The 18,262-nt window shown below is 39.0% G+C and overlaps 1 protein-coding gene across 9 annotated transcripts in view; it reads right to left on the bottom strand.

Moving 5' to 3' along the window:
- Positions 1 to 320: 320 nt before the first annotated feature.
- Positions 321 to 18,262, bottom strand: part of SATB1 (SATB homeobox 1) — a 102,157-nt gene continuing 84,215 nt past the window's right edge. For 6 of the 9 annotated variants that reach the window (XM_040480100.1, XM_040480101.1, XM_040480102.1 and 3 more), the window contains 3 exons: positions 4,464 to 4,667; positions 3,769 to 3,864; positions 321 to 2,069 (listed from right to left, as the gene is read on the bottom strand). In XM_040480100.1, the coding sequence (XP_040336034.1) occupies positions 1,566 to 2,069; positions 3,769 to 3,864; positions 4,464 to 4,667 (804 nt within the window). In that variant the 3' untranslated portion in view covers positions 321 to 1,565. The remainder of the gene's footprint in view (positions 2,070 to 3,768; positions 3,865 to 4,463; positions 4,668 to 18,262) is intronic. The other 3 variants (XM_040480103.1, XM_040480104.1, XM_040480105.1) reach the window with 3 other exon arrangements.

Here is an 18,262-nt window from a genome sequence, read left to right as displayed (position 1 = left end):
AATATTGTGAAATAAATGCAGATGAATTCATTCTAAGTGCATAACTCCTAGAGACTAGATTTATGTTTTCGTTGGCAGGTCTTTTGACCATCCTGCTCTGTTTGTTAGGCAAAATGTTAAGCAAAAACAGGCTATGGTCTTTGTTGTTAAACTTAAAAAAATGACCACGTTTGTGACTGAAATTTACAGTGTTTCAAGTGACTTTTCAGTTGCTCTTTATAAAATCGGTAAAATATCCTCAAGAAAGTATTAACATGCACCTAACTGAGAGGGCCATCTTTGACTCCTTCAAGTTACTTCACATAAGCAGACAAACCCTACCATGTCATACCATACAAACAATTTTAATTGTGTAGTTACAGTCAATAACCACTCCTAATCAGAACATTTCTGCATAAAGAAAATTGTGATACACTTATAAAAACAGCCAGCTGTAACAAAATAGCTGGTGTTTTCATAGCCATAAACTCATAAAAAAGAAATACACCTTTATACAGAAATTTTATACAGATGTAGCTTTAAAATTGATTGTAAACCAAAGGAAGACACATTGCAAACATCCATTATTTTCACATTAATTGCATAATTTTCTAAGGTGATCTATTAGTTTTATTTACCTAAGCTTATTTGCATGATAGTAAAAATTGCATACAACAATAAGAGTGAAGCTTATAGTATGAATTGCTTGGATAACATAGAGCACTTTTTATAGGCAACTGTGTAAAGCACATTTTCTCTATTTAAAACTTTTAAGACACTTTGTTTTACTGCCCATCAAAATACATTTATAAATAGAAAAGAATCAGTATGGTAACAAGAGAAGCAATATTACATTTAACGGAAACTTCCAAAAAATTAATTACAACATGATGCTGCAGGATCTACAAATAAATAATGAGGACTAAATTGTGTTTCACATTTTCTTTTCATTTTTTAAAAAATCATGTAACAATGAGAATGAAAAAAATTACAGTGAACTTTTATTTCCAAAATAAAAACAAATTTGAATTACGGCAGTGCCATATAATACAAGGCATTTGTTGGCATATGTCATCTTTAAACTGCATTCCACAGTCTATAGTTCTTTTGTAACATACAATAGAGTAACAAACTCTTTTTTTTTTCTTTTTTTAAAATAAGGGGCGAGTTTCCAAAGATCAGTGTGGAGTGTTACAGAAATAATTAAAGGAAGGAAATAATAATCACAGAAGTTATAATGCTTGTTTGAGGCTCCAGAATAATAATTAAAAAAAAAAAAAAAAAGATATCACTGGTATCATGCTTACGGGTATGCACCTCGATGCGTCCCGTGAACACAAATTTTAATTTTAAATACCAAACAATCCTCGATGCTTCACCTGGGGCTGCCAAGCAGTTTGTAAAACAGAGTAAAACATTTAGTGCAGTCTGTATTATCCTTTCTCAACTTTCCTGTTTGTGCAAGTTTCTGAAGATTCATTGGCCAAACCATGAACAACAAAGGTTTTCTGAGAGAATACAAGGTGGACTTCTCATGTCGTTAGTAAATACCAGTGGCACTGTTGAATGAAAATAATACTTTGATCTCAGTCTTTCAAGTCAGTGTTAATGTCTGTGTTTCCTTCCACCGACAGCTCTTCTTCTAGCTTCACCGAGAAAAGGGTGTTAGCATTTTTGTCTTGGGCACTCTCTTCCAAATCCTTAAGCAACTCCTCTTCCTTGTATTCGGCCACATCCACCTCTAAGCCGGAGTTGTCCTTCAGTTTGCCGTGGTGCTTGAGATAATACCGCTGGTTCTGAAAGAACTTGATGATGGTGTACTTGGGAAGGTCAAGTTGCGCGGACAGAGTCTGGATGGCCTCTTCGTCCGGGTACAGGCCCACGTCTTGGATGAAACTCTGGAGGATGCCCAGGGCTTCCACGGAAATTTTCGTCCGCGGCCGGGTCTTCTGCCGGTTCTCGTCCTCGGCCTCTGCGGGCGAGGCCACCGTGGGCTGCCGCGGGGGGAGCCGGGGCCCGGCCGGCTGCTGCGCCTGCGCCTGCGGGGGTGGCGGCGCCGGCTGCTGTTGCGCCTGCGCCTGGGGCTGCTGCTGCAAAGGAACAAGCGGACAGTCAGAGCTCTGCCTTCTCCCCAGGCGGGCGCGCGAAGCCATCTGGGAGGAAGCAGGTGGCTCGGAATCCCACCAGTAGCTTCTCCGAGGGGGACAAGATTCAGGACAAAAAGGGAGGCCGGCTAGATGGCCCACTCCATCAGGGGAAGAAGCCAAAATGATAAAAACCGGGAGGGGAGGCATTACTAGGATTTTGGAGGCAGCCGCTGGGCTGCATTATCGGAGGTCAGTGGAGCCTCCCTGCCCTTCATTTTCTGTCTGGCTCACGGAAGTGAAAAGTCAGCGCGCTGAAAATATGAGCCATGAACTTCAGCAGAAGGATACGCATCAAAGACGAAGACAGCAAAGCAGATTATGATGTAAATAATGAACAAAGATTTAAAACGAAGATTGAGGAGTAAGGATTTCAAAGGCATTTTAGAAAGGAGAGCTACAGAGCCCTGGGGAAAGAAATGTGTGTTTTGCCTCATTTCATCCATGGCTAAAACATGGAGCAAGAACGGAAAGTCTTATTTAAATTCCAAATAAAATAGATAAACGTCTGCTCTTTTTCAGCACTATCCCCTAAGACTCCGAGGATTTTTGGGATTCTCACTTTTGTGAGTTTCCTACCAGTCAGTTCCGATTTAATACACGCACAATTACTTACCAAATTGCACTAGGCTGACAACTGCAAGTTTTTTTTTTTTCCTACGGAAAAGTAAAGGTTTGATCCACCATACAACGGCTAGCAAATTGTTTTGTCTATAGTAAACTGAGATGTGATTAGGATTTAAATTTAGTGTATACAGACACTTTTTCGTAATTAGTGTCTGTATATGTGCTGTAATTTCCATACACAATTATACATAACAAATGTGTGACACATGCACATACTGTATACTCTATATCCATAATTCTTATCATCAAAGCAAATCAACCTGAGTAAGCCGCGAAATATTAGAACGTTTATACCGTGCCTAAGCATTTCCTTTTATCCCCCTAAGAAACAATTTTATTAAAAACAATTTACATTTTCAAACAAGTACTATTTTTATTACTTAACATACACCTTTCTTTTTTTTTTTTTTGTTTTTGCTAAACAGTAAGTTTTTCAGGCTTTCATGATTATTTTAGTGCTTGATATCCTAAGGGATTCTCTTTTCCAATTTATCTTTAATACACACTCAAGGATTTTTTTTTTCCTAGTGGATGGATAGCCCTATTATTGTTTTTGTTTGTGTGTGTGTGTGTGTGTGTGTGTACACACACACACACACACACACACACACACACACACACACATTTTCCACAGCAATACCAAGAAATAATGCAGGTGATTCAACAAAGACAGAATTTTAGGACTCTGCAAAGCAATGGCATTTTCTCTTATATGGGAAAGCTAAAAATATCCCCTTAGATTTAACAGAAATACATCATACAAATTAAGGCCATAAGGCACCAACAAACTACATGATCGTAGGGCCTCCCAATCTAAACTCACAGGGGCGTTCCCTCAGTGGATGAATGGAGACCAGTCCCATGACCAGCTCAGCACACGGCTGAATCTGGGGCACAGTGGTCTTTGGCTACCGCCATGGTTAGTATGTCCTTTGCAAGTCTGAAAATCCAGACCAAGGGAGAGCAGGTCTTCACGCCACCCCCTCTTGCTGGCAGAGGTTAACTTGTGCCCGCTCACCTGAGGAGCAGCACCGAGCCATGGTGCAGGGGTCAGCAGGCCTGGTAAGAAAACGCCTCTAGACTCTCCTTTCCCAAGGGTGGTGGGAGAGGGGCTCTAAAGGAAAGACAAACAGACGTGACTCACCCCTAACCTGTGTTCTGTGAGGGTGTGGGGAGACAGCTACAAGGTGAAGGAAGGGCCAAGGAGTCAGAAGCAAGATTCCAACTGGGTTTCCCTCCCCTCCTCGTCCTGGACAGCACCCAAGGAGGTATAACATTGTGATTGCGCAGACCTCCTCTACAGAAACGACAGGAATCCCTTTCCTAAAGGGCAGTGTTGGTAGTCATTAGAGAAATAGTGGGTTTGTTTTTTTTTTTTTTTTTAGATTCTGATTTTCAAAACACAAAAACAAAATTTGAGCTCTCACACACAAAACCACCCAATTCGAACACAAACACACTTGCCAAACAAGTGTTAAAAAGGGGGTTCCTGCCACTTTGTGGGTGGGGAGATGAGGGAAGAGGAACACAATACACATGTTGGAAAAAGTGTGTTAATTTCCCTTTACTCCCCTGAGCAAGATGGCAGCGTATTGTTATCTCTTGCTAAAGCCTATGTTTAGACTGGCGGGAAGAAGAGAAACGCTAATTTCCCTGCTAAGTGTAAAGCTCTATTTACTTAGTGCTATATTGAATTGGCCAAGGTAAACGAACCTGAATCTGCTCTGCTGGAACATGGATAATGTGGGGCGGCCTGTCGCCATGGTGATGCACCGCGTTGCTCTCCTGTTCATAAATGGCATCACGTTCTGGCTGAGGAAGACTGAGGAACCTTCGGATCATGGAGAGGTTCTCCCACAGAGTCCTGTTTTCTGGAGAGGGATCTTCTTTCCAGCGTAACAGCTCACACAACCACCCCTTGGAGACAAGGGCATAATAGGTCAGTTCATGCCTGTGGGGGGGCTGGTATGTTCCATTAAGAGCGAAAAAGAAAAGACCCTGTGAAGTTAACTTTTTTTCATAAGCTCAAAACACTCCAACCTGCTTAAAAACATTTTTTTTTAACCTGTTAAGAAAGAAGAGCTGTAGGTGTCAGGGAGGCAGGCTCTGTTTCTAATAAATGTTCAGATTTGCATCTCAAAGGAGGGTCATATTTTTTAGATTCCAAGGGCAAGACACATTTACCACGGACTTTGCAATATGTGAAACATGAGAAGAGCCAAGTTGAGTGTGCTTTAGTCGTGCCCAACTTTCTTGTCTGATGAGTGGCCGTCTGAGATCCGGAAGGTATTTAAGAGATAGGGCAGATTTTTGGAATAGTTTTTTTCTAAAAGGATTCCTCAAGTTTATACTTCTTGTATTAGGAAGGAAACTACGTGTAAATATTTGTGTGTGTGTGTGTGTGTGTGTGTGTGTGTGAGAGAGAGAGAGAGAGAGAGAGAGAGAGAGAGAGAGACAGAGAGAGAGAGAACAGACATGTGCAGTAGTGTGAGTGAGGACGTTGTCTAGTGTAAGCGTAATGCTCAGAATGGGCATTAGAAGAATTCTCCCAGAAACAACTTTCCAGAAAAACATCTCAGGGCCTGTTTTTTTCTGCCCACTGCAGTGTGCAACATATGATTCATCAGGCAAGAATTTTAACAGATTTCCTAGGCTGAGAGAAGGAAATGTCCAATGAATGCCCAAACCTGAACCTCTCTGATGCCTCCCCTAGGGTCCCATTTTTGATCCTCAGATTATCTGTCAAAAACCGAGTGGTCCAACAGAGGACCCTGTCTAACATCTTCCAATCACCATTCCAAACGTTCTTCATTTTGGCTGCCATGATGCACACTAAGCAACGGGGTGGCGAGAGGGAGAGTGTGTCCCACCCAAACCCCTTCACCAGCAAGGCAACCACCTGCAGCTGCCGTGCTGCCTGCTAACAGCTCAGAGCCACATCCTTCTCTGGGGCGATGTCTGTAGTCATCTCGCCTGGAGATGCCTGGACAGTTCCTCCACGTCCTCACTGACCCCCTCACCCTGGGGTGGCCAGTGACTGGCTGACCCAGTGCTACAACGTTCCTGTCCTCTTCCCCTCAAGGGACCACTCACTCAACCCTTCAATTTACTCAACAGAGATGGCCCTCCCCATTCATCTTACTCCCTTCCCCCATCAATACAGACCACCTGAGACCATACCTCTTACCGGACCCCCACCTCTTCCCTATCCTCCCTCACTCCTTCCAGGTCTCTCATAAAAGCCTAGACACTTGATTCCTGTCTTAGGCTCTGCTTTAGGGACTTGACCGAAGATGAAGGGATTTCTTGGAAATGCCAACTAAATTAGTTCGATGGGAGTGGAAAAAGCACAATTTCTTTATCATCTGCGTTTTAGAACCGGCCAACGAGAGTTTTTTTTTTTTTTTTTTTGGTGTATTGCTGCTGCTGTTGTACGGGGTGAGACCAGGGAATGGTATGACTTTTCTCCATTCGTCCCACACTGAACTACCGGAGAAAATTCCCCTTCCCCTTCTAACTGCAACACACAGCGAAAAGAAACAGGGCCCATTCTGCCCCAAATGGCCTGTTTGAGAGAATTTAAAAGAAAAGATGGAGAGCTGCTAACATTAGCTTCCCAAGACCCACCTACTAACCAGCCAAGGGTGAGTGACTGTTGCTAAACCTCATGGGATCTATTTTTTTCTAAGACATTTGTTTCTCTACTCAACAGGTCTCTTAATTAAACAAATATGTACAAGGAGATGGTCACGCAATCATGCACTCATTCAGTGCCACGGAATGCATAATTCAAAGCTGAGAGAGCAGGCAGTAAACTGAAGGTTTACCGGCAAGAATATTAGTGAAAAAAAGTAATAATTGTGATGAGCATGTCACTGAATGTGCTTCTTTCCTAACCATGGCAATTCTATGTTTATTTCCAGAAAAATATGATGATGTGTCATATTTTCGCTCTATAGGAGTATAACATTAACTCTCAAACTGTATTTGAGTATTTGAGGTATTTGAGACCCACTTGCACATGTGCCCTGGAGATGCTTATTTAGCTCTTATTGGCAAATATTTGCTATCTGGATTGAGCCATGAAAATATTTTATATTTTCCTACATCTCAGCTATTTCTTTATACTTTACCTCTAAGTTGGATGCTGTGCAGGTTTCAGATATATATCTTCCTGTAGGCTTGAATATTAACTATGGTTAAGATGGCTTTCCTCCTCCATTCTTCAGCTATGGCAATTGACAGGCCCCCATGCCTACACGGAGCAAACTACTGCAGTTCTATTTATCTTTCAAGATGTTAGAGGGCTCATTAAAAACAGAACAGAAAAGTTGGTATTTTGGGGGTTTTGTACTTAGCTAGTATTGTATACTGGCCCACTAAGTGCTAAACATTGAGTAGCTAAGGTTTTGTTTTTTTTTTTTAAGAAATAAATGCCTGTAACTAAAAATTGCTGAAAGTTAAATTAAGAATAATTCACGTAAGAAAAGCTTCTTGGAGAGAGCTGAAAAACTCCGATAATTTTTCCAATCCTTTAGAAAAACTTTTTAAAGTAACACAGAGATCAGTTAGCACTCGGATATATGAGAAAAAACATGTGGATCACAGATGTTCTTTGGAAAAGAAAATCATTAGTTCTTTTAAAATGGCTAATAATGATAGCTAATTCCTAAACAATCACACTCATGCTGGTTTAACAAATATTTCAGAAAAAGAGCCGTGACTCATTCAACAAATATTTTGCTCATATTGTCACTTCTGTGTCTCTATACTGATGAAATGGATCCTTATTTTTATTAATTGCCCATGACTACCATAACATTTCCAGTAGTTTGCTATTAACCTCTGCCCTTAAATAATACTTCTAATTCCTTATCTAAAAATAATTTGATGAATTATAAGTTTGAAGCTTGTCTCTGCTAGCCTTTCAAGAGACACGATGATTTTAAGAGACTGAAATCAGATGCTTCTTAGAAAAATATTTAACGGTGCAGCTGGGAACTGTTAGTTCTACAAGGGTATTCCAAAAAGAAAAAAAAAATTAAAAAGGGGGAGTGCTTTTCTTGACGTGTGTATCTCTTGAAAAATAACGGAAAACAGACATTTTTATATGCTAGTTCTTTGTCAGCAGAGACATTGGCTCATTCCCAATTTACACTGGCAAAAATAAGATTAATTTATTCTAATACTATTTAAATACCTTGGAATATTCTGACTACCTCAAATCCTATCGACTGAGACTCTATTAATGATGACAGTAATCTGATCTAGGTTTTTGCACAAAGTGACTAAAAAAGCCAAATGCTTTCTAATTCCCCAATACCTTTTTCTAGGTCATTTTTCCATAAGTGATACTATTAGAGCCAACAAACTTGGTAAGACAAGCAACATGTCAGAATATTACAATATCTGACAAATAATGATGATTCCCCTAAGCACTGTATGGGTTTTTAAGTGATAAATGTACAGATCTGCTTGGTAGAGGAGAGGCAAGGAATGAAATGCAGGACTTTGCTGCAAAATGTGAACATAATTACATTTTTAAGAGAGGTCTCTGGGACTTGAAATATTCTAAGACCATAGGCAGGAGTAGTGAGCTACTCCCCAAATCAAATTAGATCACAACTGTTCCGTACAGTAGGGAAGACAGGAGCGTAACAGCCTTAAAATAATAAGACCAATCCACGCTCAGAAAACTAAAATGGTACAAGGAACAACCTAAACTTTAAGTGTAGTCAATTTGCCAAGCAACATTACACTGCATATAAAGAGGGCAAAATATAAACAGTAGCCACATGTAAATAAATTAGTAATACTTTCAGGATGTTACTACTTTTCAAACTGACGAAGTTTAATTTGACACCTTCTGTTCTAAACCCTTTGTTTCTATTCAAAATCACGCCTTGAGCGGTTGCTATCAATCACAGCGCTCCCCCATTACTTAAAAAAACTGGCTTGAACCCTGAATAAGCTGAAAATGCCATGCAGATGAATTCTGAGATAATATGTTCAAACCTGTTATATACAACACAAATCCTGTAAAGTTATGTATTGTAAACCTACATTTATTGAGAACTAAAAGTCTTAAATCCATCTGCCACAAAGGAAATACTGTTATGTACTTTATAGTAACCAAGAACCATCTGCAAATGTCTTGCTACCGTAAGCAAGAAAACGGTGCAGAAGATGCTAAACCTAAGACCGCATGAAATAAATAACATTCTTCGGACTGGTTTTGGTGAGGGATCTATTAAAAAAAAAAAAAAAAAAAAGTAAGATGGGGGGAGGGGCGGGGAAGGAAAAGAGAAAATGCAGAATGACTGCCAAACCAGTACTGAAAAAAAGCAAAACAAACTCAATGACAACACAATGGCAATTTATTATGGTCCATGAAACACATGACTGTATGCTCATTTTAAAGGAAAAATTAGCAGTTCTAAACTCAATATTCTAATGATGTGCTTTACTGACAGAATCTTGTTGTACCACATTTAAATAAAAATCCTGGCACCCTCATCTCTCAGCTGCTAATTTCCAACCAAACTCAATCCCTGATTTCCACTCCACTCTTTTTAGAACAATTAATTCAAGTCAATTCACTTCGAACATCTGAACGGAGAAGGGTACACAATGATTTTAATTGAGTCAGAAAAGTAACCTCCTTTCCTGAATGAATTTATTGTACCTATACAGTCTCACAAACATAAAAAGAGAACCCTTACAGGGCCTGTTCTGTGACAGAGCTGGGAACACATAACACAACGAGCTTTCCAGGGGAAAATAGGCTTCAGTATTCTCTGAGGAAAAAAAAAATCATTTAATACAATATAGAGATACGTATATGTTACTGTTATATGCATATACATTTTAAATCCTAGAGCTACAAGAAAAAAGAAGAAAGAAAACTGACAATTCTTGCTGCAACTAAGAAGGAAAAATACATTTTCAAAAAAGGAATGGTAATGTGAGTTCTAAAAAGCGAAACATTTTGTAGTCTGTGTTTATTCCCCCTCACCCTCATCTTTTATGTGTTATTTGCAGGAGTACTTTGTTCCAATCTCTGGGGCATATAGTATAATAATATATGATATTAAAAGAAATCAATCTAAATAGGGACGTATTTGATACAAACATTTTAGTGGAAAGCATGAATTACGTTTTAGCAAGTGGTAGGAGCAAGGATTAAGTACATAATCCATTAAATAGTACTTCCAACACAAAAAATTCAGTATTGTAGACTAAACTACACCAGGCATTTTGAATGAGTACATTTTCAACAACTAACTATAAAGCTAGCAATTTATCATTCAGCAAATAATTTTCTACTTTTAAAAGAATCCGTAAGTGTTACTTATGCTAATGAAGACAGTTTTTAATATGCCCACAAACATGCTAACAGAGGGCAATTTTTTTTTTTATTTACAAAGCTGTCGGCACTCAAGGGTAATTTCATATCAATGTTCTATAAGCTTGGGGGAAAATGGGTTCTAATTGTCAGAGTTGCACAATCTTTCACCTTTAGCACGAAGGTTTACAGATATCACAAAGACGCAACGCGACTGATGGCGGCGAAGCCATGCCTTTAACGTTCCAGAAGGGTTCCATTTTCATACTTTTTATGCCTTGTACCACACTCTGCCTCAAATACAGTATTAACACATTATTACCTCTTTGGGGGCCCTACTGCAGACACAGGACCCAATGGAGGTAAAACCCCACTTCCAGATTGGAGGCCCGGATGCTTCACATACCAACTTCTACCCTTTTTCTTTCCCTCAGGAACAGTCGTAACACTTCAAACAGCGGGAAACAGAACAGTAGCAAAACAATATTGAAAGCATTTTAAATTATTTACTAGGTTAAGAGGGTGAAATGATACTTTAAATACATCAAATTTCATCGTCTAGGCCATTTTTTGGTGGCAAAGTGGTATTGATCTTTCCAAATGCTTAAAAGTAACTGTTTTCCAGAAGGTCATTATTTGATTAAAGGCATTAAAGTTGAGGGCAAGAAGCAGGGCACTTTTTCTTCTTCCCCATTCAAATCATCATGTAATTTAATAAAAACCATCCCATCATGTCCTGTAATAAAAACACTTATCTTAAGATACTGTTCTTTACCTAACATATTAACCTTTAAATGTTATGAAGTTCTTTAGAAGAAAAACCTTTGCTAAAGCAGATAATTCTATAACATAATGAGAGGCCCCCACCATTAACATTAATAAAGATACATGTTCTCCTCTATGGAATTAGTAGGAAATACATTAATCTTTCTCCCCAGTTTAATAACATCTACTTTGTGTTCTGTGAAGAAAATCTCAGCAGGCGCTGAGTAACTTTTCCTGCTACGTTAACATGGGTCTTATTAAAGAAAACACGGGAAATAAGTTTGAACACAGACGTACCAATAAATTTTCATGCTAAAAGTAGCACATTACATCCACTGTATTTAAAGAGGGCTTTTAAAAAGAAACATATTTTAAATAGAATACCCGTGTGTATGTATTCCCCAAATATATTTACTTTCAAGGTATGGATTCTGATACCTGTATTTGCTGAAAAGAAAAAAAAAATCATGATATTTTAAAACTATTACTAGTTTTATACTTCTAAACTGGCACTGTTGTAAACCCTCTCCAGGTTATTTAAGGGACTCAGTATCTCAGCCAAAAATCTGTGGGTTTCCGTACTGTGGAAACTGGACATACAGTGGCTACTGGCCAATTTCTCCTGAGTAAATTTTTGCCACTTTATCTTTAAAAGGTTAAACACATCCAAGCAGAGTTTCTGGAGATTTCTGAGTAGCAAAAAGAAATGCTCATACAATCTGAGGAAAAGCTCCCACTAAAATTTAGTGAATTTTGAATAATCAGAATCATTGGTAAATAATCTTCAGCATGCAATTTTGCTTAAAATTTAAGTAAAAAAATGAAAATAGCTTTTATGTTCCCCTCTTTTCTACCTTGTCAAAGCCACTGGCTTTATGGCACACGTAAATATAGTGTTGTTTTTTTTTTTTTTTTCTTTTGCTACAGATTGTTTGATCTGTAGTAAGATTACCAGATGACAGTTTGGCCAGAGTAGATAAAAATGGTTCCCACTTTAAAAGGTTGTTAGACAAGGAGCTCTTACAGTTTAAAGAATATTTTCAGGAAGGAGAATCTGAGTAGGGAAAAAGGAGGGATGAGAGAAAAGCATGAAATTGTAGATAACATATTAAACTAGCTAGCAAGAAAATAATCTTGTATTTTGATTGAAACAGAGAACTTCCAAAGAAAGGCTGAATTTTCCTTTAAAAACATCAGATTTGGAACATATCTAACTTAAAGGTTTAATTTTTCTTATACTTCATATACTAACCTGCTTTCAAGATCGTTTCTTCAAAGCTTAAGTGAAGCAAACAAAAATGTGGCTTACAAGCCTGAGTCCTGAATATGGACTCAAAAAAGAATTTTTTTTGTTTTCTCTCCTCAATCTAAGATGTATTTTCGACACTACATAAATGTCAGTGATATGATTTTGCTCCTGTTTAACATTTATACACACTGTGCCTTAATATCGTACTTAAGTTTTTATTCTCCTCTCACTCTCCATAAATAGTGCCGTTAAAAAACAGAAAAGTCAGTACTCCCAAGGTCCATCAATGTCAGCCTTTCTTCTATCGTGCAGAATCCATGACTCCTTTCCACCTGTCGTCCACCACTGACTTGCCAGCCTGGGAGTCGTCTCCCTTGAAGTATGCTCTTAGGTACCAAGCATTCTTTTTAATTACTCCAAATGGACAATTATTTTGATTTCTGAACAAAAAAGCATTTAACTAATCATGCCTTTTCTTAACTCAGGGGAAACAGTGCACCGATGATGACTAGAGCTATCATACGAAGTTGTGACACCTAAAGGAGCAAATAAATGTGATGTCTAGCTTAGCCTATGGAACTTCCTGCCAGATAAATACACAGGTTTAACTAAGCTTTCTTGAATCCCCTTAGCCATCTCTGAGATGCTCTTAGAAAAGAGATGCTGGGATGAAAATCATTGCTCTGGTCTTTCAAACTGCCCAAAGTTATCTTACTGCTCAAAATGCCCTTCAAAGGCTTCCCATCACAGAGAAAATGCTCACACTCCATGGGGCTGCCCTGAAGGCTACTCCCAATCCCATTCATGTCCTAATTCACTGGATTATTTATGAGCTGTTGCCCAGCACTTCCCCACTTTCTATTCTCCATCCTTTATACTGAAGGAAAGCCCTTTCTCCTTTTTTCTGCCCATCCAAACACTAACTCTCCTTCTAGTAATGCTCAAACACCTCAGTATATTGATAAAGGGTTATATCCCATGTAGGCATTTATGTATGTGAACTCGAGCAAATTACCTTTTTGAGCCTCAGCTCCTCCTCTACAAAGTGCAGACAATAGGAGTATTAATCTCACAGGACTGTGACTGGTACATATGAAATAGAACACATTCAGCCCAGTGCCTGGTCCATGATAACTACAAAAAGGTCTGATGAACTTAAATTGAAAGCACTTGCCTTAAAAAGGCTCACAGTGTATTTGGGAAGCATTCAAAAATAACTGCCAGTACAAGGCTACACTGATGAAAAGTGATATTGGCTTGGCCTTGAAAAATAGGCAATATATAAAATGGTGAGGATAATGAAAAAAAGGAGGAAAATGAATTATCAATGCGCTGGGAAAAATAGGTAGATCAGTTGCTTGTATGTACCATTCTTTCGCTATAGCTCTTTCCCATACTGGACTTTCTTGAGAATACTCAAGTACTGTGACCTCACCTCCTTTACATGCTGTACTTCTAAGACCCATTTATTAAGAATGCCTGGGGTTTGGGGTGCCTGGGTGGCTCAGTCGGTTAAGTGTCTGACTCTTGATTTCAGCCCAGATCATGATCTCATGATTCGTGAGATCAAGTCCCATGTTGGGCTCTGTGCCGACAGGGCGGAGCCTGCCTGGGATTCTTTCTCTCTCTTTCTCTCTGCCCCTCCCCTGCTTGCTCTTTCTCTATCTCTCAAAATAAATTAAAACAAAATTTTTAAAAATCATTAAAAAAAAAAAAACAAAAAAATTAAAAAAAAAAAAAAAGCAAGCCTGGGTTTGAATATGTATTCCTATTCTACTATTTACCAGCCCTGTATCTTTGGTCAAGTTATTCAACTTCTTTAGGCCTCAATTTTCTCCTCTGCAAATGGGGGTAATTTTACCACTACTCATAGGGTTGTGTGAGTTAAAAGAGACAATCCGTGCAAGGGGTTCGGCACACAGAAGCAGTATGATGAATGTCAGCTCTCACTATTTTTATTATTGTTGCCACTATCACAAAGATAATCCAAAGGAATTTGAGTATCTGGGGAGTTAATGAAAACAGCTCAGTTATCACATCCCAAACTGAACCCAGTATCTTCCTCTTATAGACTACGTTCTCCTCATATGTAGTTTAACTCAACAGCATCAACACCCACCTAGTCACCTGGGCTGAAAGGCTGTTATTTGAAGTATAAACTGGTATAATCTTGCTGATGGGCAATGTGGAAATGTTGAATGTAGAAATGTCTAGTAATCACCTTTAAAACACAAAAGCCTTTTTTTAATCCAATAATTCTACTTTTAAGAATTGGTTCTAAATAAATGATAAAGAGGGGTGCCTGGGTGGCTCAGTCAGTGAAGCGTCTGACTTTGGCTCAGGTCATGATCTCACGGTTTGTGGGTTCGAGCCCCATGTTGGGCTCCGTGCTCATAGCTCAGAACCTGGATCCTGCTTCAAATTCTGGGTCTCCTTCTCTCTCTACCTCTCCCCTGCTTGTGCTCTCTCTTTCTCAAAAATAAACAAACATTAAAAAAGTTTTTTTAATAAATAAATGATAAAGAGGTATACAAATATTTAACTATAATAACGTTCATGTTAGCATTATTTGTGATAGGAAACGTAAAATATAACTTAAATCTATCTTAGTAGGAAAGTAAAAGATATGTATAGCATATGAATAAAGGTAAGACATATATATACATGTGCACATATATATGTATACGTATACATATGTGTGTATAAAGAACATAAATCAGGCTATCTTTAGTTAATTTGGGATTCTGAGTATTTCCTTACGTTCTTCTTTATGCTTGCATTTTTTTTATAGTAGCTGTATGTTTTCAATAAAAAAACTTAGCAAACAGCTTCAATTAAAAATCTGATATTTCTTGTCTGCTTGCTTTATAAAGAGAACAATCATGATGAATTCCTGCCAATTCTACTCCTTCAGAACATTTCTTGAATTGGTTTCTTATTTTCCATTCCTACTGCTCTGGTTGAGGCCAGAGCATTTCTTCCACGAACTAACGCTGATGGGTTTCTTTAATTCAGCTCCCTGCCCCGCCCCCCATCTCAGCTGAATTACATTTATCATAAACAAACGTCCACACAAATAGCCCTTTGAGTGACATAGTCTTCATTTTCCTTCATCCAAGGGGCCTGGACATGCCCTGGGGCTCACGCTTGAATGAGTGAGTGTAAAAATGCAGCAAAGGATTCCCTGTAACACTGCAGTGGCAGTAAGTTCGAGGGAGAGAGAGAGAGAGAGAGAGAGCTGTAAAAATTGCACAATCTGGACCATTTAGTTAGTGGCAAGAAACCGTATACCTCTCTGTGATTCCTGAGGGTATCATGTATTGTAGCAAAGTCCCAAAACTTGCAGCATTCATCATGATGCTGCAGTTCAAAAAAACTAAGATGCAAACTGAGCTCATCTTACTAGGTTTAAGGAGGCAGGGTAGCACGATTAAAGGCTTCTGTCAAAAGCAAATACAACATCGGATTGTTTCAAGAAGCTGAATGGGAAACTTCACTTTTCCCCAAACCCCTCAACTCAAATAAATATGGACTCGTACACAGCAATGTTATGAAGCAAATGTCTCATCATGTGGTACCCTAAAGTCACCATTAAAGTTTTACAGGATGTATTTGTCTTTTCAAAACTATGAAGATCATGAAGAAAAGAATGTTGCTGAATATCCATATATGTTACGTGCAAAAAAAAGAAGAAACCAAACCTGTAAAAACTTGAGCTTATAAAACAAATAATTTTTCGGTGATGATCTACTTGATACAGGGATTTATCTGCTTACAAAAATAATTTGCTACAGGTTATTTTAAACAAATATTTCCTCCAATGCATTTTTAGTTGGTTTATATAAAACTTTTCAACACTGCAGACATCTCCTAGAATGAGCTATATGTCCCATTACGCATATTTAGGGGCTAGGAATTAAAAATTTAAATCTTCCCTCTATGATATCCTAGGAAAGATAACAAAGAATTTTTAAAACCAGAGGAAGGCAATTCGGGATTGTAAAAGTTATGGGACTCATATCCTAAGAGGAACAATCAAGCGGGCAGGGTCATTATGAGCTCCCGTTGCTTATGATTTTGCTGATAAAGTAACACCCATTTTGTGGCCAAAACCCACATCATTTTATCCATTATGCAAACCTACTAATCAGAGGTTGGCTTAATTGAGGGATTCAAATCTTGTGATTCCCAAGGGCACATCAAAAAAAGAAGGCATAAATATTTCTAGAAGCATCACGTGGATCCCAGTGACAATGGCCGGGTTATAATTTTACCAATAAAAGGAGACAGGGGAGGCTGAGCTCTCTGCACAGGTCAACTGAGTCACTCCTCAGGACCACTGAAACTGTCTTATACCTGGGGAAGGCAGGCTCCGAGAGGGCCCCGGGGGAGGGGGACAGGAGTGTGACCCTACTCTGTCTTTCGGAGCACAGAATCTCCCTCCTCCCACCAGAGCTCCTTTAGGAATGTGCTGGGTTTTGTGAGGGCAAAATTGAGAACGGATGAAATGTGCTTCTGAATCATTTTATTCTTCTACAAATAATCATTAAGTGCCATCTATGTGCCACCTACTGTGCAGGCTAAGAGGAGATGTGGGGACAGATATAATAGGGAGTCATTTCCGCCAGCACTTAGAGTCCAGTGAGGAAAGAACAGCTTACACTTCAGATGGAAGTTGATATTAAAGGTGAAGCCCCCTGGACGCAGAGTCTCCAGTCGAAGGGCAAAGGCCCTTTCTCACAAAGTCATCTGTATGTGGCATCAGCATGTTGGAGAAAAGGCTGCCAATAGGTTTCTGTTTTTGCTGTTGTTGTTTTAAATGTTATGGCAATGAACCTAACCCCTGCTTACCTGCTCCGAAGTGAAGGACCCTTGAAAAATAAGCATAGTATAAAGTCATAAATAACAAAGGTTCCCCCTGCAAATTCAAGAATTCTTCAGCTAATGTACTAAAAAAATATGTAATTCTCCCCCTACATATAATTTATCTAATGACTGATCTCATTTCTTTTGTGCCATTGACCCTTCTGGCAAGCTGCTAAAGCCCACAGATGATGCCTTTCCAGAACAATGTTCTTATGTGCCTGAAATAAAATGCATAAGATTATGAAGAAAACCAATTATGCTGAAATACGGTTACCAAAAATTTGTGATACAGTGATATAAATGCTTCTTTATTAACACGCTCAGTAACAGTACCTAACAACAGATCTGATAACTACTGTGATTTTTGAGATATTTTGAGATATCTGCAGCAACTTAATGTGATATGAAAATATTTGTGATTTTTACTGGTGACAAATTCATAGGTATTGTTAATACTACTACGATTTGTCGCCTATATTGATAATGGAATAAAATGTCAAACTTCAGTAAAATGTTAGTGAAAATAAAGATTTCTTTTTCTATCCAAGTTCATGGACCCCTGGGGGGAAGGTGGGCTACAGTTAAGAAGAACTCCCATCACCCCACGTGCGTGTGTGTGTATACACACATTTATACTCCAATACACACACACACACACACACACACACACACACACACTTCAAATTTTTTTTTTTTCAACGTTTATTTATTTTTGGGACAGAGAGAGACAGAGCATGAATGGGGGAGGGGCAGAGAGAGAGGGAGACACAGAATCGGAAACAGGCTCCAGGCTCTGAGCCATCAGTCCAGAGCCTGACGTGGGGCTCGAACTCACGGACCGCGAGATCGTGACCTGGCTGAAGTCGGACGCTTAACCGACTGCGCCACCCAGGCGCCCCTCAAATATTTTTCTACAGCTATCTTCTATAAGCTCCTAGTAGTTTAGAAAATTTTGGTTATTTATGGATTCATGGAATAGATTTTATTTTATTTTATTTTTGCCACTAAAGGACCAAGCCTGTTAGAGACGGTTGGAGGAAAAGAGTTAATCACTAGTTCAGCACAATGGTTCCCAGACTATGTCCTCAGGAGCCCCAGGTTTCGATCAGGGCATCTCAACAGTGCCATGATCGATGAGAAGGCCCACCTCCGTCCAGTCCTCAAGTCAATCAAAACGGGGGAAGGCTTTTGATTTATTGATGTCAGGGCTGGATGAGATTTCATTCATAAAACAATAGTTTTTCCAGTTTAAAAATCTCTGATTCACAATTACGCTAGCACATATAT

This window comes from Herpailurus yagouaroundi, unplaced genomic scaffold, assembly GCF_014898765.1.
Source record: "Herpailurus yagouaroundi ecotype Mexico unplaced genomic scaffold, PumYag 159, whole genome shotgun sequence".
In the NCBI taxonomy this organism is placed as follows: Eukaryota; Metazoa; Chordata; class Mammalia; order Carnivora; family Felidae; genus Herpailurus; species Herpailurus yagouaroundi.
This window is presented reverse-complemented; position numbering and strand designations above follow the sequence as displayed.